The 22,355-nt window shown below is 49.6% G+C and overlaps 1 protein-coding gene across 3 annotated transcripts in view; it reads left to right on the forward strand.

The window, feature by feature from the left end:
• Positions 1–22,355, forward strand: part of LOC133360170 (multivesicular body subunit 12B-like) — a 76,443-nt gene that overhangs the window by 25,506 nt on the left and 28,582 nt on the right. For 2 of the 3 annotated variants that reach the window (XM_061578776.1, XM_061578775.1), the window contains exon 2: positions 18,717–18,831. In XM_061578776.1, coding sequence (XP_061434760.1) covers positions 18,721–18,831 — 111 coding nt within the window. In that variant the 5' untranslated portion in view covers positions 18,717–18,720. Of the gene's footprint in view, positions 1–12,351; positions 12,806–18,716; positions 18,832–22,355 lie in introns of those variants that run through there. The other variant, XM_061578777.1, reaches the window with a different exon arrangement.

The following is a 22,355-nucleotide window of genomic DNA, read 5'->3' on the forward strand; positions in this document are numbered from 1 at the left end:
AGAGACCCACAGACTCGCACAGAGACCCACAGACTCGCACAGAGACCCACAGACTCGCACAGAGACCCACAGACTCGCACAGAGACCCACAGACTCGCACAGAGACCCACAGACTCGCACAGAGACCCACAGACTCGCACAGAGACCCACAGACTCGCACAGAGACCCACAGACTCGCACAGAGACCCACAGACTCGCACAGAGACCCACAGACTCGCACAGAGACCCACAGACTCGCACAGAGACCCACAGACTCGCACAGAGACCCACAGACTCACGTAGACGAGACGCCGCCTATTTGTCGCGAATAATTGACAACGTCTCTCCCATCACTTCTCGGTAAAGGAACAACTGCAGGGAGTGGATGGAGGGGGGAGGGACGCGTTTACGTTTAGAACTTCGTGGTAAGCTCGGCAACCCCCTACTGTGACCTTCGTTGAAAAATGAGGGGGGGAGACCCATAACAAAAACTCCTGGGGTATTGGTTTTGTGCAGAGGTCGCAACCGGGTACCCGATACCCGTACCCTACCCGATACCCGGCTACCCGTACCCGGCCGGGTACGGGTAGTCGTTTGCGACCCTGGTGCGGCCAGGGCCGGGTACGGGTAGGCCGTGAGTCACTGGTGAGTAACCGTTGTCACTCATTTCCCAACGTCTTGTCTCTTCTCACAATTCAAGTTCCTAGAATCAACCCACCCGCGCCTGCAACATGGCTTCATCCCAGAGGTCGCAATCAGGTACCCAATACCCGTACCCTACCCGATACACGGGTACCCGTACCCGGCCAGGTACGGGTAGTCGTTTGCGACCCTGGTGCGGCCAGGGCCGGGTACGGGTAGGCCGTGAGTCACTGGTGAGTAACCGTTGTCACTCATTTCCCAACGTCTTGTCTCTTCTCACAATTCAAGTTCCTTGAATCAACCCACCCGCGCCTGCAACATGGCTTCATCCCAGAGGTCGCAATCAGGCACCCAATACCCGTACCCTACCCGATACACGGCTACCCGTACCCGGCCAGGTACGGGTAGTCGTTTGCAACCCTGGTGCGGCCAGGGCCGGGTACGGGTAGGCCGTGAGTCACTGGTGAGTAACCGTTGTCACTCATTTCCCAACGTCTTGTCTCTTCTCACAATTCAAGTTCCTAGAATCAACCCACCCGCGCCTGCAACATGGCTTCATCCCAGAGGTCGCAATCAGGTACCCAATACCCGTACCCTACCCGATACCCAGCTACCCGTACCCGGCCAGGTACGGGTAGTCGTTTGCGACCCTGGTGCGGCCAGGGCCGGGTACGGGTAGGCCGTGAGTCACTGGTGAGTCACCGTTGTCACTCATTTCCCAACGTCTTGTCTCTTCTCCCAATTCAAGTTCCTAGAATCAACCCACCCGCGCCTGCAACATGGCTTCATCCCAGAGGTCGCAATCAGGTACCCGACACCCGCACCCGGCCGGGTACGGGTAGGGTACGGGTAGGGTACGGGTACGTACGGGTACAGGTACCCGTTTGCGACCCTGGTGCGGCCGGGTACGGGTAAGGAATCAAAACCCGTTTGCGACCTCTGGTTTGGTGGGGTAAGTGCGGTGGGTTTGGGGGCGTATGACACAGTCAATGCGAAATGAGATACTGAACACGAATGATTAAAAAAAAATCCTGCAGTATTGATGATATCGGTCATGAAAGCCTCCGTGTGAAACTGACAAACGTGTACCGTACGTTGAACTTCGTTTGCACCGTACGTAGGCCAACTGTGCGAATCAGAGATGTGGAATGGGGGGGGAGTCTTGCGAAATAAGAATTGGCCGCTTTACCCCCCCCCCCCCCCCTTCTGGAAATAATACAAGAAGTGTGTTAAGATTGATTTTCGATTTAAAGCTTTCGTGACTGCATGGATTCATATTCTTGGTTCTTTCGGTAAAGTCACGTAGAAGGGAAGTAATAAAAGAATAAAAATAAAACATAATAAAATATTGTATTATTTTTATTTTATTATTATTAATCCAAATTTAATATTTTATTATGTAATATTTTTATAATTTTATTATTTCCCTTCTACGTGACTTTACCGAAAGAACCAAGAATACTACTGAGTATTACTCTGAATACTTACTATTATTAATAGACATTAATCATAATTTGTAATAATAACAAGTAATTATTACATTTCGATTTAAAGCTTTCGTGACTGCAGGGATTCATCTTCTTGGTTCTTTCGGTAAAGTCACGTAGAAAGGAAATGATAAAATAAAAAAAATAAAACATAATAAAATATTTGATGCTTATTATTTTATTATTAATAATAAAAATTCAATATTTTATTATGTTTATTTTTATTTTATTATTTCCCTTCTACGTGACTTTACCGAAAGATTCTAGATTTGAAGCTTTCGTGACTGCAAGGATTCATACTCTTAGGTTTTTTTCGGTAAAGTCACGTAGGTAAAACAATAAAAATAATAGAAATAAAATAAAAAATCACGACGTTTCGGAGGCAACACAAGTCTTCGTGGAACCGTCACAGCCAGATTTGCTGTATCAAGAGAGGCAAAAATTCCAAGATACAAGTTCTTAAATACAAGTTTAAGGGGGGAGGAGGGGGGGAGGGGCTTATCTGAATGTGGCAGCCAATGAATGGAACGTGTTGGGGGGTGGGCGGGGCTAACAGAGAAAGAACCAAGAATACTACTGAGTATTGTTACTCGGAATACTTACTTTTATTACTAGACATTATTAATAATACTTCGTAATAATTATAACAACTCATTCAGACGCTGTCTTTCCGACAGACCTGTTCTCCACCTGAGGACGGCTGCTTGCGTTGTGGCCGAAACGTCGTGAGAATTATTTTATTATGTTTTATTTTTATTATTTTATTACTTCCCTTCTACGTGACTTTACCGAAAGAACCAAGAAGATGAATCCCTGCAGTCACGAAAGCTTTAAATCGAAAAATAACAAGTAATTATAAAATTTTGATTGATTGATCCACAGCAGTTTCAAAGACAATGCATAAATTATCAGAGTATTGTGTTTTGTTTGCATTTGACTGCAAGTATTGTGGTTAATGTGAGCATGATTCCTTGCAAAAGGTGTCAGTTTTGTTGCCAGAAAAAAGGGGAAAACCCCTATTAGTATATTTTGATGTAACAAAGCCGTGGTTCCGATAGAAATGTAAAAACGCGGTCACGGCCGTGAAGCGAAATAGAAATCCTGGTTTCATTAGACGACCAAGAAAAAAAAACGCGTTTTAATTACGGTGGATATTGATCGCTGCGCACGAATGTTGAAGAATCTGTGATCGTTACGGGGGGGGGGGGGGGGCTTGCCACCCGTGTTAGTCATTAGCTTGAAAACTTGTTTCTTGAAAATAGATTTTTATATTTAGGTTCTTGTCCTCCCGCCTCCGCACCTCCCAATGATCACGGTTGGCTACGTACGCACTGCCCATAGACTCACACTGCCCATAGACTCACACTGCCCATAGACTCAACACTGCCCATAGACTCAACACTGCCCATAGACTCAACACTGCCCATAGACTCACACTGCCCATAGACTCAACACTGCCCATAGACTCACACTGCCCATAGACTCACACTGCCCATAGACTCAACACTGCCCATAGACTCAACACTGCCCATAGACTCACACTGCCCATAGACTCAACACTGCCCATAGACTCACACTGCCCATAGACTCACACTGCCCATAGACTCACACTGCCCATAGACTCAACACTGCCCATAGACTCACACTGCCCATAGACTCAGCACTGCCCATAGACTCACACTGCCCATAGACTCACACTGCCCATAGACTCACACTGCCCATAGACTCACACTGCCCATAGACTCACACTGCCCATAGACTCACACTGCCCATAGACTCAACACTGCCCATAGACTCAACACTGCCCATAGCTCCACTGCCCATAGACTCAACACTGCCCTAGACTCACACTGCCCATAGACTCAACACTGCCATAGACTCACACTGCCCATAGACTCACACTGCCCCATAGACTCACACTGCCCATAGACTCAACACTGCCATAGACTCCCACTGCCCCATAGACTCACACTGCCCATAGACTCACACTGCCCATAGACTCAACACTGCCCATAGACTCACACTGCCCATAGACTCACACTGCCCATAGACTCAACACTGCCCATAGACTCACACTGCCCATAGACTCACACTGCCCATAGACTCAACACTGCCCATAGACTCACACTGCCCATAGACTCACACTGCCCATAGACTCAACACTGCCCATAGACTCAACACTGCCCATAGACTCACACTGCCCATAGACTCAACACTGCCCATAAACTCACATGCCCATAGACACACACTGCCCGTAGACTCACACTGCCCATAGACTCACACTGCCCATAGACTCACACTGCCCATAGACTCAACACTGCCCATAGACTCACACTGCCCATAGACTCACACTGCCCATAGACTCAACACTGCCCATAGACTCAACACTGCCCATAGACTCACACTGCCCATAGACTCAACACTGCCCATAGACTCACACTGCCCATAGACTCTCACTGCCCGTAGACTCACACTGCCCATAGACTCACACTGCCCATAGAGACTCACACTGCCCATAGACTCACACTGCCCATAGACTCACACTGCCCATAGACTCACACTGCCCATAGACTCACACTGCCCATAGACTACACTGCCCATAGACTCACACTGCCCATAGACTCACACTGCCCATAGACTCAACACTGCCCATAGACTCACACTGCCCATAGACTCACACTGCCCATAGACTCACCACTGCTCATAGACTCACACTGCCCATAGACTCACACTGCCCATAGACTCAACACTGCCCATAGACTCACACTGCCCATAGACTCACACTGCCCATAGCACACTGCCCATAGACTCACATGCCCATAGACTCACACTGCCCATAGACTCACACTGCCCATAGACTCACACTGCCCATAGACTCACACTGCCCATAGACTCAACACTGCCCATAGACTCACACTGCCCATAGACTCACACTGCCCATAGACTACACTGCCCATAGACTCACACTGCCCATAGACTCACACTGCCCATAGACTCACACTGCCCATAGACTCACAACTGCCCATAGACTCACACTGCCCATAGACTCACACTGCCCATAGACTCAACACTGCCCATAACTCAACACTGCCCATAGACTCACACTGCCCATAGACTCACACTGCCCATAGACTCACACTGCCCATAGACTCCAAAAACACTGCCCATAGACTCAACACTGGCCCATAGACTCACCACTGCCCATAGACTCCACTGCCATAGACTTCAACACTGCCCATAGACTCAAAAAATCGCCCATTAGACTCACACTGGCCCATAGACTCCACAACTGCCCATAAGACGCAACACTGCCCATAGACTCAACACTGCCCATAGACTCGAACTAGCTGCCCATGAGACTCAACACTTGCCATAGACTCAACACCTGCCCATAGACTCACACTGCCCATAGACTCAACACCATAGACTCACATTGCCCATAGACTCACACTGCCCATAGACTCAACACTGCCCATAGACTCACACTGCCCATAGACTCACACTGCCCATAGACTCACACTGCCCATAGACTCACACTGCCCATAGACTCACACTGCCATAGACTCACACTGCCCATAGCTCAACACTGCCCATAGACTCACACTTGCCCATAGACTCAACACTGCCCATAGACTCACACTGCCCATAGACTCACACTGCCCATAGACTCACACTGCCCATAGACTCAACACTGCCCATAGACTCACACTGCCCATAGACTCACACTGCCCTAGACTACACTGCCCATAGACTCAACAACTGCCCATAACGCCACTGCCCATAGACTCACACTGCCCATAGACTCACACTGCCCATAGACTCCACTGCCCATAGACTCACACTGCCCATAGACTCAACACTGCCCATAGACTCAACACTGCCCATAGACTCACACTGCCCATAGACTCAACTGCCCATAGACTCACACTGCCCATAGACTCACACTGCCCATAGACTCAACACCTGCCCATAGACTCACACTGCCCATAGACTCAACACTGCCCATAGACTCAACACTGCCCATAGACTCAACACCTGTGCCCCTAGACTCACACCTGCCCATAGACTCAACACTGCCCATAGACTCAACACTGCCCATAGACTCACACTGCCCATAGACTCACACTGCCCATAGACTCAACACTGCCCATAGACTCACACTGCCCATAGACTCACACTGCCCATAGACTCACACTGCCCATAGACTCAACCTGCCCATAGTCCCCCCATAGACTCATCACTGCCCATAGACTCACACTGCCCATAGACTCACACTGCCCATAGATCACACTGCGCCATAGACTCAACACTGCCCATAGACTCACACTGCCCATAGACTTCACACTGCCCATAGACTCAACACTGCCCATAGACTCACACTGCCCATAGACTCACACTGCCCATAGACTCACACTGCCCATAGACTCACACTGCCCATAGACTCACACTGCCCATGACTCAACCTGCCCATAGACTCACACTGCCCATAGACTCACACTGCCCATAGACTCACACTGCCCATAGACTCACACTGCCCATAGACTCCACACTGCCCATAGACTCACACTGCCCATAGACTCACACTGCCCATAGACTCACACTGCCCATAGACTCAACACTGCCCATAGACCCAACACTGCCCATAGACTCACACTGCCCATAGACTCAACACTGCCCATAGACTCACCACTGCCCATAGACTCACACTGCCCATAGACTCACACTGCCCATAGACTCACACTGCCCATAGACTCACACTGCCCATAGACTCACACTGCCCATAGACTCACACTGCCCATAGACTCACACTGCCCATAGACTCACACTGCCCATAGACTCACACTGCCCATAGACTCAACACTGCCCATAGACTCACACTGCCCATAGACTCAACACTGCCCATAGACTCACACTGCCCATAGACTCACACTGCCCATAGACTCAACACTGCCCATAGACTCACACTGCCCATAGACTCAACACTGCCCATAGACTCACACTGCCCATAGACTCAACACTGCCCATAGACTCACACTGCCCATAGACTCAACACTGCCCATAGACTCAACACTGCCCATAGACTAACACTGCCCATAGACTCAACACTGCCCATAGACTCACACTGCCCATAGACTCAACACTGCCCATAGACTCACACTGCCCATAGACTCAACACTGCCCATAGACTCACACTGCCCATAGACTCAACACTGCCCATAGACTCACACTGCCCATAGACTCAACACTGCCCATAGACTCACACTGCCCATAGACTCACACTGCCATAGACTCAACACTGCCCATAGACTCACACTGCCCATAGACTCAACACTGCCCATAGACTCACACTGCCCATAGACTCACACTGCCCATAGACTCAACACTGCCCATAGACTCACACTGCCCATAGACTCACACTGCCCATAGACTCACACTGCCCATAGACTCAACACTGCCCATAGACTCACACTGCCCATAGACTCAACACTGCCCATAGACTCACACTGCCCATAGACTCAACACTGCCCATAGACTCACACTGCCCATAGACTCACACTGCCCATAGACCACACTGCCCATAGACTCAACACTGCCCATAGACTCACACTGCCCATAGACTCAACACTGCCCATAGACTCACACTGCCCATAGACTCAACACTGCCCATAGACTCACACTGCCCATAGACTCACACTGCCCATAGACTCACACTGCCCATAGACTCACACTGCCCATAGACTCAACACTGCCCATAGACTCACACTGCCCATAGACTCACACTGCCCATAGACTCAACACTGCCCATAGACTCAACACTGCCCATAGACTCACACTGCCCATAGACTCAACACTGCCCATAGACTCAACACTGCCCATAGACTCAACACTGCCCATAGACTCAACACTGCCCATAGACTCACACTGCCCATAGACTCAACACTGCCCATAGACTCACACTGCCCATAGACTCACACTGCCCATAGACTCACACTGCCCATAGACTCAACACTGCCCATAGACTCACACTGCCCATAGACTCACACTGCCCATAGACTCACACTGCCCATAGACTCAACACTGCCCATAGACTCACACTGCCCATAGACTCACACTGCCCTAGACTCACACTGCCCATAGACTCACACTGCCCTAGACCGCACTGCCCATAGACTCAACACTGCCCATAGACTCACACTGCCCATAGACTCAACACTGCCCATAGACTCAACACTGCCCATAGACTCAACACTGCCCATAGACTCACACTGCCCATAGACTCACACTGCCCATAGACTCACACTGCCCATAGACTCAACACTGCCCATAGACTCAACACTGCCCATAGACTCAACACTGCCCATAGACTAACACTGCCCATAGACTCAACACTGCCCATAGACTCAACACTGCCCATAGACTAACACTACCCATAGACTCAACACTGCCCATAGACTAACACTGCCCATAGACTCAACACTGCCCATAGACTCAACACTGCCCATAGACTCAACACTGCCCATAGACTCAACACTGCCCATAGACTCAACACTGCCCATATACTAACACTGCCCATAGACTCAACACTGCCCATAGACTAACACTGCCCCTGCCCTATAGACTAACACTGCCCATAGGACTCAAACACTGCCCATAGTCAACACGCCCATAGACTAAACACTGACCATAAAAATCAACCACTGCCATAAGCTCCACACTGCCCATAGACTCAACACTGCCCATGATAACATGCCCATAGACTAACACTGCCCATAGAACTCAACACTGCCCATAGATCAACACTGCCAATAGACTCAACACTGACCCATAGACTCAACAGCTGCCCATAGACTCAACGACTGCCCATAGGACTCAACCACTGCCCATAGACTCAACACTGGCCCATAGACTCCAACACTGCCCATAGACTACACACTGCCCCAGACCTCAACACTGGCCCATAGACCTCACACTGCGCCATAGACTCAACAGGCTGCCCATAGGACTCGACAGCTGCCCATCGACTCACACTGCCCATGACTCACACTGCCCATTAGACTCAAACACGTGCCCCATAGACTCAACACGCCCATAGACTCAACACTGCCACTTAGACTCAACACTGCCCATAGATTCAGGACACTGCCCATAGACTCACACGCCCATAGACTCAACACTGCCTCATAGACCTCAACACTGCCCATAGACTCAACACTGCCTCATAGACCTCACACTGCCCATAGAATCTCAACACTGCCCTATAGGACTCACACTGCCCATAGACTCAACACTGCCCATAGACTACACTAATGCCCATAGACTCACACTGCCCATAGACTAACACTGCCCATAGACTCAACACTGCCCATAGACTCACACTGCCCATAGACTCACACTGCCCATAGACTCAACAATGCCCATAGACTAACACTGCCCATAGACTCACACTGCCCATAGACTCAACACTGCCCCTGACTCAACCATGCCATAGACTCAACACTGCCATAGACCTCAACACTGGCCCATAGACTAACACTGCCCATAGACTCAACACTGCCCATAGACTAACACTGCCCATAGACTAAACACTGCCCATAGACTAACACTGCCCATAGACCTAACACTGCCATAGACTCAACACTGCCCATAGACTCAACACTGCCCATAGACTCAACACTGCCATAGACTCAACACTGCCCATAGACTCACACTGCCCATAGATCTCAACATCTGCCATAGACTCACACTGCCCATAGACTCAACACTGCCCATAGACTCACACTGCCATAGACTCAACACTGCCCATAGACTAACACTGCCCATAGACTCAACACTGCCCATAGACTCAACACTGCCCATAGACTCAACACTGCCCTAGACTCAACCTGCCCATAGACTCAACACTGCCCATAGACTCAACACTGCCCATAGACTCAACACTGCCCATAGACTAACACGGGCCCATAGACTCACACTGCCCATAGACTCAACGCTGCCCATAGACCTCAACGCTGCCCATAGACCAACACTGCCCATAGACTCACAGCTGCCCATAGACGCACACTGCCCATAGATTAACACTGCCCATAGACTCACACTGCCCATAGACTACACTGCCATAGACTAACACTGCCCATAGACTAACACTGCCCATAGACTAACACTGCCCATAGACTACAACACTGGCTACCCATAGACTCAACACTGCCCATAGACTAACACTGCCCATAGACTCAACACTGCCCATAGACTAACACTGCCCATAGACTAACACTGCCCATAGACTCAACACTGCCCATAGACTAACACTGCCCATAGACTAACACTGCCCATAGACTCAACCTGCCCATAGACTCCACTGCCCATAGACTAACACTGCCCATAGACCTACACTGCCCATAGACTCAACACTGCCCATAGACTAACACTGCCATAGACTAACACTGCCCATAGACTAACACTGCCCATAGACTAACACTGCCCATAGACTAACACTGCCCATAGACTAACACTGCCCATAGACTAACACTGCCCATAGACTCAACACTGCCCATAGACTCAACACTGCCCATAGACTAACACTGCCCATAAACTCAACACTGCCCATAAACTCAACACTGCCCATAGACTCAACACTGCCCATAGACTAACACTGCCCATAGACTAACACTGCCCATAGACTAACACTGCCCATAGACTCAACACTGCCCATAGACTCAACACTGCCCATAGACTCAACGCTGCCCATAGACTCAACGCTGCCCATAGACTCAACACTGCCCATAGACTCAACACTGCCCATAGACTCAACACTGCCCATAGACTCAACACTGCCCATAGACTCAACGCTGCCCATAGACTCAACGCTGCCCATAGACTCAACGCTGCCCATAGACTCAACGCTGCCCATAGACTCAACACTGCCCATAGACTCAACACTGCCCATAGACTCAACACTGCCCATAGACTCAACACTGCCCATAGACTGACACTGCCCATAGACTAACACTGCCCATAGACTAACACTGCCCATAGACTCAACACTGCCCATAGACTAACACTGCTCATAGACTAACACTGCCCATAGACTCAACACTGCCCATAGACTCAACACTGACCATAGACTCAGCACTGCCCATAGACTAACACCCTCATAGACTCAACACTGCCCATAGACTAACACTGCTCATAGACTCAACACTGCCCATAGACTCAACACTGCCCATAGACTCAACACTGCCCATAGACTCAACACTACCCGTAGACTCAACACTGTCCATAGACTAACACTGCCCATAGACTCAACACTGCCCATAGACTCAACACTGCCCATAGACTAACACTGCCCATAGACTCAACACTGCCCATAGACTAACACTGCTCATAGACTCAACACTGCCCATAGACTCAACACTGCCCATAGACTCAACACTGCCCTTAGACTCAACACTGCCCATAGACTCAACACTGCCCATAGATTCAACACTGCCCACAGACTCAACACAGCCCATAGACTCAACACTGCCCGTAGATTCAACACTACCCGTAGACTCAACACTGCCATAGACTAACACTGCTCATAGACTCAACACTGCCCATAGACTCAACACTACCCATAGACTCAACACTACCCATAGACTCAATACTGCCCATAGACTCAACACTGCCCATAGACTCAACACTGCCCATAGACTCGAAACTGCCCACAGACTCGAAACTGCCCACAGACTCAACACTGCCCACAGACTCAACACTGCCCACAGACTCAACACTGCCCATAGACTCAACACTACCCATAGACTCGACACTGTCCACAGACTCAACACTGCCCACAGACTCAACACTGCCCACAGACTCAACACTGCCCATAGACTCAACACTGCCCATAGACTCAACACTACCCATAGACTCAACACTGCCCATAGACTCAACACTGCCCATAGACTCAACACTGTCCATAGACTCAACACTGCCCATAGACTCAACACTGCCCATAGACTCAACACTGCACCTGCCGGTTATCACGGTGCAAAATAATTTCAACGTGCATACGTACGACAACACGTTTCGACCCGCCCCTGAAAGGATTTCGGCGCTGAAAGGATTTCGGTGCTACACTCTGAAGTTTGGTGAAGTCTGGTGAAGTCTACAAATTTCCGCTCTCTCCCCGTCATCCCCCCCCAGCCAGCCACTCCATCACTCCACCCCCTTAACCTCACCGTCTCACCGAGCCCTCTAACTTCAAAAAAAAAACTCGCCCTCCCAGTTCTACCTGAGACGCAAGCCACACTTGGCAGGACGTAACAGTCACAGCTCAGCGTCTCCTCCTCCTTCACCTCCTCTGCCACCTCCCTGTCTGTCACCGCCTTGCGACCTCCCATACGACCTCCCCCCTCGCTTCGGATCGCTCTTTTAAGCCGAGTGGGCGACCGACGGGTGACTTGGACGCGTTTGGAAGTCGTTGCGCGGTCGTCGCCGCCGTTACCGCTCACGCCGATAACGTCGGCAGGAGAATCTCTTCCCCCTCTTCCGCACACCACTCCCCGGTCGCCGGCGACAAGTCCGGCTTCCGCGAGAGAGACCCCGAGAGAGGAGAGATCGTTTTTGGAGAGTTTGAAGTTGTTTCAACAGCCGGGGCGGCGAGACTGCCGGCCGTACGGATTGACTCGGAAGGAGTTGCTCCCCCCCAATCCCGAACTGTGAGTGTTGCGCACGTGTGTTCGCGTGTTCCCGTGTGTTCGTGTGTGCGTGTGTTTGCGTGTTCCCGTGTTCCCGTGCGTGTGTGCGTGTGTTCGTGTGTGCGTGTGTTCGTGTGTGCGTGTGTTCCCGTGTTCGTGTGTTCCCATGTTCGTGTGTGCGTGTGTGTTTGTGTGTTCGTGTATTCCCGTGTTCGTGTGTTCGTGTGTTCCCGTGTGTTCCCGTGATCCCGTGTTCCCGTGTTCGCGTGTCCGTGTGTTCATGTGTTCCCGTGTTCCCGTGATCCCGTGATCCTGTGTTCGTGCCGAGCGATTCCGTACGGTCATAAGCCGCTAGTTTGACTGTGGTGAACTTCTTTTGCACAATACGCAGCCAACCGTGCTAATCGGAGGTGCGATGTTTCTGTGCGTCGGGGGCGTGATGGCGGATCGGCGCGTTGAGCTGCGGCGCGTGCGAGTTTGAGTTTACACTGCCTAATTGCATATTTAGTTTCAAGCGTACAGGCCTCTGTTTCAAAACGGGACGGCTACAAACGAGAATGGGGGTCAAGCGAGACGAACACCAGCATGCGGCGTTTGCGGCGGTGTTCCGTTTTTGTTCCGTGTTTTTAATTTCGCGACCGCGTGTTTCCGATCTGCGGAAACAGAGGCTTCGCAGACCACATTCACAACAGCCGCGACCCAAAGCCGCGGCCGAAACCCGCGGAAAAGGAGCAGAAGCCAATGGTGGCACTCCACAACCCTCCGCGAGGTTGTGTTTTGCGCGGATTTGCGTCAAACTGTGAGCCGAAGCGTCTAAAAGAGAGGAGGGTCCTTGCCTGCAAATATCTGGCAGTTCAATTTCGATTTAAAGCTTTCGTGACTGCAGGGATTCATCTTCTTGGTTCTTCCGGTAAAGTCACGTAGAATGGAAATAATAAAATAATAAAAATAAAACATAATAAAATAATTCTCACGAGGTTTTGGCCACAACGCAAGCAGCTGTCCTCAGGTGAAGACCAGGTCAGACGCTGTCTCCCCGACAGACCTGGTCTTCACCTGAGGACGGCTGCTTGCGTTGTGGCCGAAACGTCGTGAGAATTATTTTATTATGTTATATTTTTATTATTTTATCATTTCCATTCTACGTGACTTTACCGAAAGAACCAAGAAGATCTGGCAGTTCACCAGAATTGTTTCAAGCGAACTTGCCCCTGCTGATGAGTCAATGAAACACGAAACCAGTCCTTGCCTACAAAGATCTGGTAGTTCACCAGAATTGTTTTAAGCGAACCTGACCTTGCTGATGAGGTCAATGAACATCAAAACAAGTACTTGGCTTTCGATTTAAAGCTTTCGTGACTGCAGGGATTCATCTTCTTGGTTCTTTCGGTAAAGTCACGTAGAAGGAAAATAATAAAATAATAAAAATAAAACATAATAAAATAATATAATGTTTTATTTTTATTATTTTATTGTTTTCCTTCTACGTGACTTTACCGAAAGAACCAAGAAGATGAAATTCTTGCCTATAAACATCGGGGAGTTCACCAGAATTGTTTCAAGCGAACCTGACCTTGCTGATGAGGTCAATGAATGTTGAAACCAGTTCAAAGTTTTGTTGAACCAATGCTGCTCAAGGGGCACCGCGGCTGATGAGATGTGTAGCACTTAAATACTTTTGCGTGGAGAGACGTATGTAGTTACTGTGCAGTATTTGATTAAAACATTTGCGCACGATTTGAATTTAATTTGCATACACAAACCTGTTTATCATGCCAGGCTCTCAAGGCTAACGCCGCTGAAGTGTGAAGCCTTATAATTCCTACTCTTAGTTCTTTCGGTAAAGTCACGTAGGTATAAAATGAAATTAAAATGAATAGAAATAAAATAATAAAATCGTGCACGACATTTCGGAGGCAACACAAGTCTCCGTCATCAGGTGGGACCGTCACAGCCTGATGACAAAGACTTGTGTTGCCTCCGAAACGTCGTGATTTTATTATTTTATTTGTATTAATTTTTCTTTCATTTTATACCCACGTGACTTTACCGAAAGAACTAAGAATATGAATCCTTGCAGTCACGAAAGCTTCAAATCTAGAACCTTACAATTCCGCCAAAGTGTAACGCGCGTGCTACGTACAACGTAGCAATGTGTGCCTAAAGCGACGTTAAGTTGGCATCGGTGAATCCGCTGTGACGTACGGATCGGAGACAACCAGCGGGCATCGGTGAGGCAAAGTGTAACCGCAGCTGAAAGGGTGTTACAATGAAGTGTGGAGAGAGAGGCGCATGTGTTGATGTGTCAGTGGGTTTCGTTTCTCTTAAATTTGACCAGTTAAGGCACCATTAAACTGCTTTGTAGATTTTTTTTCAGCAATTACCTGGCTTTCGATTTAAAGCTTTCGTGACTGCATGGATTCATCTTCTTGGTTCTTTCGGTAAAGTCACGTAGAAGGGAAATAATAAAATAATAAAAATAAAACATAATAAAATAATTCTCACGACGTTTCGGCCACAACGCAAGCAGCCGTCCTCAGGTGAAGAACAGGTCTGTCGAGGCGACAGCGTCTGAATGAAACAGCACACGTGCTTGGAGCATATGTTTAAGCTGGGTTGGAAGGGGGGGAAAGGGCGGCTTGACAAAATAATTTGCATATCAAGAGGAATTTAGCATATTTATGGGAAATGCAGGTATGTGATTAGTACTTCTTATGCCCGTGCATTATGCAGGATTAGCAGCATCAAAGGGAAGGGATATGGAAATGCGGGTATGTGATTAGTACTTCTTATGCCCGTGCATTATGCAGGATTAGCAGCATCAAAGGGAGGGGATATGGGAAATGCAAATATGTGATTAGTACTACTTATGCCCGGCTGCTTGCGTTGTGGCCGAAACGTCGTGAGAATTATTTTATTATGTTTTATTATTATTTTATTATTTCCCTTCTACGTGACTTTGCCGAAAGAACCAAGAAGAATTACCTGGCTGTTGACGAATGACGGCCCAGCGAATTGTCACGTGGCAATTTATAGCGGCAGTGAAACACTCTAAAACGCGTGACCGTTGATTCTAAATGTGGAGGGAAAAACCGGGAGGACCCGGAGAAAAATCCACGCAAACTCCAAATACGCAGGCGTTACTGTCGGGATCGAACCCTGGACCTCCTGTACACCAGGCGAGGTAGTTAACATCTCCTAGCCACCGTGGCACCCCCAAAGTAAACCACGTATGTACATGTATGTTGAACTTCTTTTGCACCGTACGTAGCCAACCGTTCTAATCAGAGATGCGGCGATGGGAAGGACAATAAACCAAACACCAAAAAGCAATTATAAAGAAATTAGTTTTCAATGGAGATAATTTAAAAGTGCCAATGCTCCAGGTGGCGCTTAGCTTCAGCATCCCACATACCCGCGCGCCATACGAGTTGTTAACTACCTCGCCTGGTGTGCAGGAGGTCGTGGGTTTGATCCCGATCCTGACGCCTGCTGCTGTAAATTTGTAGTTTGAGTCTCTCTCATCATCATCACTGTGGCTAGGAGATGTTAACTACCTCGCCTGGTGTACAGGAGGTCGTGGGTTTGATCCCGATCCTGACGCCTGCTGCTGTATATTTGGAGTTTGCGTGTCTCTCTCTCTCTCTCATCATCACGGTGGCTCGGAGATGTTAACTACCTCGCCTGGTGTACAGGAGGTCGTGGGTTCGATCCAGACCCTGACGTCTGCTGCTGTATATTTGGAGTTTGCGTGTCTCTCTCATCATCATCACGGTGGCTAGGAAATGTTAACTACCTCGCCTAAAATGCAGGAGGTCGTGGGTCTCATCCTGACCCTGACGCCTGCTGCTGTATATTTGGAGTTTGCAGGGCTCCCTCTCTCTCCATGATCACGTGGGATTTTTCTCCAGGTCCTCTCGTTTTTTTTTTATTCCCTCCGCATTTCGAATCGACATCACGCGCTCAGTATTTGTCCGCCATAAATTTCCACGATATAACGGAAGGAGTTTTAAATCTAGATGATTTAAAAGTGCCATAGCTTCGGGTGTCGCTTTGGCCCCAGCATCCCCGCATAACCTGCGTGCCTTACGCAAATAACCGCGTGACGGTCACAGCAAAGCACGGGAAGGGAAGCTGTGCGGCTCACGGACGAGGTACCACCTGCCACTTCATTTGACCTGCTCCCCACCACATTTTGGAAACGCGTATTTAGATACAATCACATACCTGCATTTCCCATAAATATGCTAAATTCCTCTTGATATGCAAATTATTTTGTCAAGGCGCCCTTACCCCCCTTCCAACCCAGCTTAAATATACGCTCCAAGCCTGGTGGTGTTTCATTCGGACGCTGTCTCCCCGACAGACCTGGTCTTCACCTGAGGACGGCTGCTTGCGTTGTGGCCGAAACGTCGTGAGAATTATTTTATTTCGATTTAAAGCTTTCGTGACTGCAGGGATTCATCTTCTTGGTTCTTTCGGTAAAGTCACGTAGAATGGAAATAATAAAATAATAAATATATTGAAAGAATTAAAAAATATATTATTTTATTATTTCCATTCTACGTGACTTTACCGAAATAACCAAGAATAATTATTTTGTTTTATTTTTATTATTTTATCATTTCCCTTCTACGTGACTTTACCGAAAGAACCAAGAAGAATTATTTTATTATATTTTATTTTTATTATTTTATTATTTCCCTTCTACGTGACTTTACCGAAAGAACCAAGAAGATGAATCCCTGCAGTCACGAAAGCTTTAAGTCGAAATGTATTTAGACAATTTAGATAACTTCGCTGCTGTAAATGTCCACGTCATTATTAAGCCACTTTTGTTGAGCCCATGCTTTGTAGCCAAATCGCTTCTGAGTGACTCGGCTTTTGGTGACACGTAACACATGCTTGAGTAAGCACTGTGCAAATTATATTATTGCGAAACACCCGGCTAACATGACCTCGCTTGTCTAGTCGATCTCGTGCGTGGAAACGGGAAACGCGCGCAGCGGTATTTACCAACACACCATGCGAGCGCACGTGACGCAACGTAAACACCAAAGTTATTTGGGTAGCCGAGGGTTGTGCACAATGGGCTCAAGTCAGAGACGCCGGCTCGGCAACTTCCCAGTCCCTGAGTTGACCCCCCTCCAACCCCCCCTCCCCCCCCACGGTGGTGCCGAGTGTCCGTCTGCGTCTGCCTCAAAACGTCATCGGCAGCCACGATCGGTCCACTGCTGCGGACAAAGGCCTCAGCGAGCCCCCGAGGTCGTAAACGGGTTTTGATTCCTTACCCGTACCCGTACCCGGCCGCACCAGGGTCGCAAACAGGTACCGGTACCCATACCCGTACCCGTACCCAGCCGGGTACGGGTACCCGTACCCAGCCGGGTACGGGTACCCGTACCCTACCCGTACCCTACCCGAAATGAGTGACAAACGGTTACTCACCAGTGACTCACGGCCTACCCGTAGCCGTACCCGGCCGCACCAGGGTCGCAAACGGTGACTTTACCGAAAGAACCAAGAAGATGAATCCCTGCAGTCACGAAAGCTTTAAATCGAAATGTATTTAGACAATTTAGATAACTTCGCTGCTGTAAATGTCCACGTCATTATTAAGCCACTTTTGTTGAGCCCATGCTTTGTAGCCAAATCGCTTCTGAATAATAAAATAATAAAAATAAAACACAATGTTTTTTTTATTTCATTATTTCCATTCTACGTGACTTTACCGAAAGAAACGAGAAAAAAAAATTTCGTTTACAGAAACTCTCGCCGCCGTTTCACCCGCCGCGTCCGCGAAATCGCACTTGAACGGCGTGTTCCCTTCCGTTCTCGCTCACCGTCACGACCGCCCTGGTGTCGTCGACCCGGCGTCGAAATCGCGTCGCCGCGGTTTAATCACCGTCGATATTGCGCGCGTGCCACGCAGGAGCATGCCGGAGGTACGGGACATCATGGACGCCCTCCCCGGCGAAAGCGAGGAGCCCATCGCAGCGCTTGGCGTCATCTCCTGCCCATCGAGTGTGCCACTCGGCTACAGCGTGGTGAGTGGCGGGGTGGCGGGGTGGGGGGGTGGGGGGGTGGGGGGGTGGGGGGGTGGGGGGGTGGGGGGGTGGCGGGGTGGGGGGGGGCACGGTGAGCACAACGGCAGGCCCCCTCCGATGCGTTGGGGTTGCCGGCACGGGTGGCTAGGAGATCCCACCTGATGACGGAGACTTGTGTTGCCTCCGAAACGTCGTGATTTGTTATTTTATTTCTATTATTATTATTATTTTTAGAATTTTTTATTTTTTACCCCACGTGACTTTACCGCAAAAACCTACGAGTATGAATCCTTGCAGTCACGAAAGCTTCAAATCTAGAATTAACTATCTCGCCTGGTGTACAGGAGGTCGTGGGTTCGATCCCGACCCTGACGCCTGCTGCTGTATATTTGGAGTTTGCGTGTCTCTCTCTCTCATCATCACGGTGGCTAGGAGATGTCAACTACCTCGCCTGGTGTGCAGGAGGTCGTGGGTTCGAACACGACCCTTGAAGTCTGCTGCTGTATATTTGCAGTTTGCGTGTCTTTCCGTGGTCGCGTGTATTTTTTTCCGGGTATCGCTTTGTGTCATTGCTTTGTCCTCATCACTTGATCTCTCATCACTTTGTCTCTCTCTCTGCAGTCGTGTACAGTTCCCAAATGAATAACGAGGTAATCCTGTGTATAAAACTAAACATCCATTATCGCCATTCTCATCATTCTGCACTCAGAACGTGCGTCCTGTTGACTCCCCCAGCCCCTCTCGCTGTTTCATTCAAGTCCAGACGTGACTTCGACCTTGACGTCGATCATTGGGACTAACACGAATCTCCCGTGTTGCATTCTTACCATGCACTGTGTGCGCCAGAGGTCGCAACCGGGTACACGATACCCGTACCCTACCCGATACCCGGCTACCCATACCCTACCCAGCCGGGTACGGGTAGCCGGGTATCGGGTAGGGTACGGGTACGTGTACGGGTAGCCGTTTGCGACCCTGGTGCGGCCGGGTACGGGTACGGGTAGGCCGTGAGTCACTGGTGAGTCACCGTTTGTCACTCATTTCCCAACGTCTTGTCTCTTCTCACAATTCAAGTTCCTAGAATCAACCCACCCGCGCCTGCAACATGGCCTCATCCCAGAGGTCGCAATCGGGTACCCGGTACGGGTACGGCCGGGTACGGCTACCCGTTTGCGACCCTGGTGCGGCCGGGTACGGGTAAGGAATCAAAACCCGTTTGCGACCTCTGTTGTGCGCTATCATCAAAGGCAAATTCCGGACGTTCGTACGCTCTGTTTCGTAATGCTGCGACTGGTAAAACGGCACGACCACCACCGTCAACGTCACCGCCACCTGCTCTGTCTGGCCGGCAGCCACTGTGTGTTGGTTTCTCATTGTCGGCTCGGTTTTGTTTACCCCTCTGTGGTGACCACCTCCAGTGTCTTGGCAGTGCTAAGCCTGTCACCTTCACCGACACCCAAAGGCAAAGGTCCCCCAGACGACTGTTGGGGCAAGTGCTGCTAGCGAGCGGCAGCAGCAGCAGCAGCAGCACCTGACCAGCACTACGCCCGGCCGCCTTTGTCTCCCCCCCAGTAGCGATGTTTCTCACACCGTACCGGGTACTCGATTGAGGCTGAGTGTTGACCCTAGGCGGAGGCTCAGGGCTGTTTCGGATAATCGCCACTGGTGATGGTGTTGGCCGTGAGCGGGAAATCGAACTCTGGTCGCCGGGTTCGTAGCCCAGCGTGGCGCTAACCGCTGCGCCACCGCTCCTCGCCGACCCCTTCACTTCACTTCACCCCCCCTATCCCCCACCTCCCACCCTTCCTCCCTTCCTCGACGTAAAACAAAGAGTTGAAAGAAAGAAGGAAAAAAACAAAGAGAATTTCCTTTGGCTCCGAATCGGAAACCGGCTTGGAGCTGCGTTAATGTGCAGTGACATCATCATCATCATGGGCGTCTGGGTGGCTGAGCGATGTGTGTGTGGTGGGGTGGGGGGGGTGTGTGTGGTGGGGTGGGGGGTGTGTGTGGGGTGTGTGTGTGGTGGGGGGTGTGTAGTATGTGGTGTGTGTGGTGTGTGTGTGGGGTGTGGGGGTGTGTGTGGTGGGTGGTGTGTGTGTGTGGGGTGTGTGTAGTATGTGGTGTGTGTGGAGTGTGTGGTGTGTGGGGGGGTGTGTGTGGGGTGTGTGGGGTGTGGGTGGGGGTGTGTGTGAATGGTGGGTGGGGGTGTGTGTGAATGGTGTGTGTGGATGTGTGTGGGGTGTGTGTGTGTAGTGTGTATGTGGTGTGCTGTGTGGGGGGATTGTGTGGGGTGTGTGTGATGTGTGTATGTGGGTGGGGTGTGTGTGTGGTGTGGGGAGCGGTAGTGCAGCAGTTAGCGTGCTGCACTACGAACCTGGCGACCCGAGTTCGATCCCCGCTCACGGCTAAAACCAGTGACGATTATCTGAACCGGTCCTGAGCCTCCCCTAGGTCGACTCGGCCGTAAATGAGTACCCGGTGCGGTGTGTAAAAGAAAGAAAAAAAAAACATCTCCACCGGGGAGACAAAGGCGGCCGGGCATGGCACTGACCACCCGTATTTCGCTCCGGCCTACATACGCCCTGCTCCTTAACAACACTTCCCCCCACCCCCCCCCCCCCCGTTGCCTGTGTAGGCTACACGGGAGAGCTTTGTCGTGTTTGTTGTCGTATTGCGTGCGACCAAACGCTGTGGGTTTTTAAATCCTTTATATTAAGTTCGCTTGCTTGCTTGCGCGCTTACGACCGTGCAAATTTTCGGTCGTTTTTTAACCCACTTCCCGTGATCCAATCGAGCTGACATTTTGCACACAGACTCGTTGTGCGTGACAATTTATTTTCGTGAAAATTTTTTATTCTAAATTTTACACTTTTTAGGAAAAAATAAATTTCATATTTAATTAAAAATACCAATGTGATAAAAATGAAACTCTTACTCAGGAAAAACAGAAATGAATAATCAAATAAAACCGATGCCACGCATATAAAGGATTTATAGTGAAAAACTTTGTTTTTACGGGTTAATTTTTTTCCTCTGCAAGCTGCGGGGCAACCCGCGTCACCTCCGCCACCACAAGTGGGCCTTCGTTCGTCGTTGGATGGAGACCCAGGGGGCTGCACACGTGATACCACGTGGTGCCCATGAACCTTCGATTGGAATTTAATTATCATTTAATTTGCGGGAAATTTACAACGGCTAAATAACAAGCGGCGAAGACGATGATGAGCATTGGGTGTTTTCGAGCATTGCGTAACGCTTTTCAAGACGCGTCACGCTTCAAGCAGCACAAGGAGGTGGCGTCACAAGTGATGGCGTAATCGTCTTGGCCTGCAAGGTGAATCGGAATTAGAATATTGTATTTATTCTGCAGGGTGAATCCGATGAAATATAAAGCTCTTTTCGATTTAAAGCTTTCGTGACTGCAAGGATTTATCTTCTTGGTTCTTTAGGTAAAGTCACGTATAAGGGAAGTAATAAAATAATAAATTCAGACGCTGTCTCCCCGACAGACCTGGTCTTCACCT

Source organism: Lethenteron reissneri, chromosome 67 (assembly GCF_015708825.2).
Source record: "Lethenteron reissneri isolate LAM-NWPU_2019-01 chromosome 67, ASM1570882v1, whole genome shotgun sequence".
Taxonomy (NCBI): domain Eukaryota; kingdom Metazoa; phylum Chordata; class Hyperoartia; order Petromyzontiformes; family Petromyzontidae; genus Lethenteron; species Lethenteron reissneri.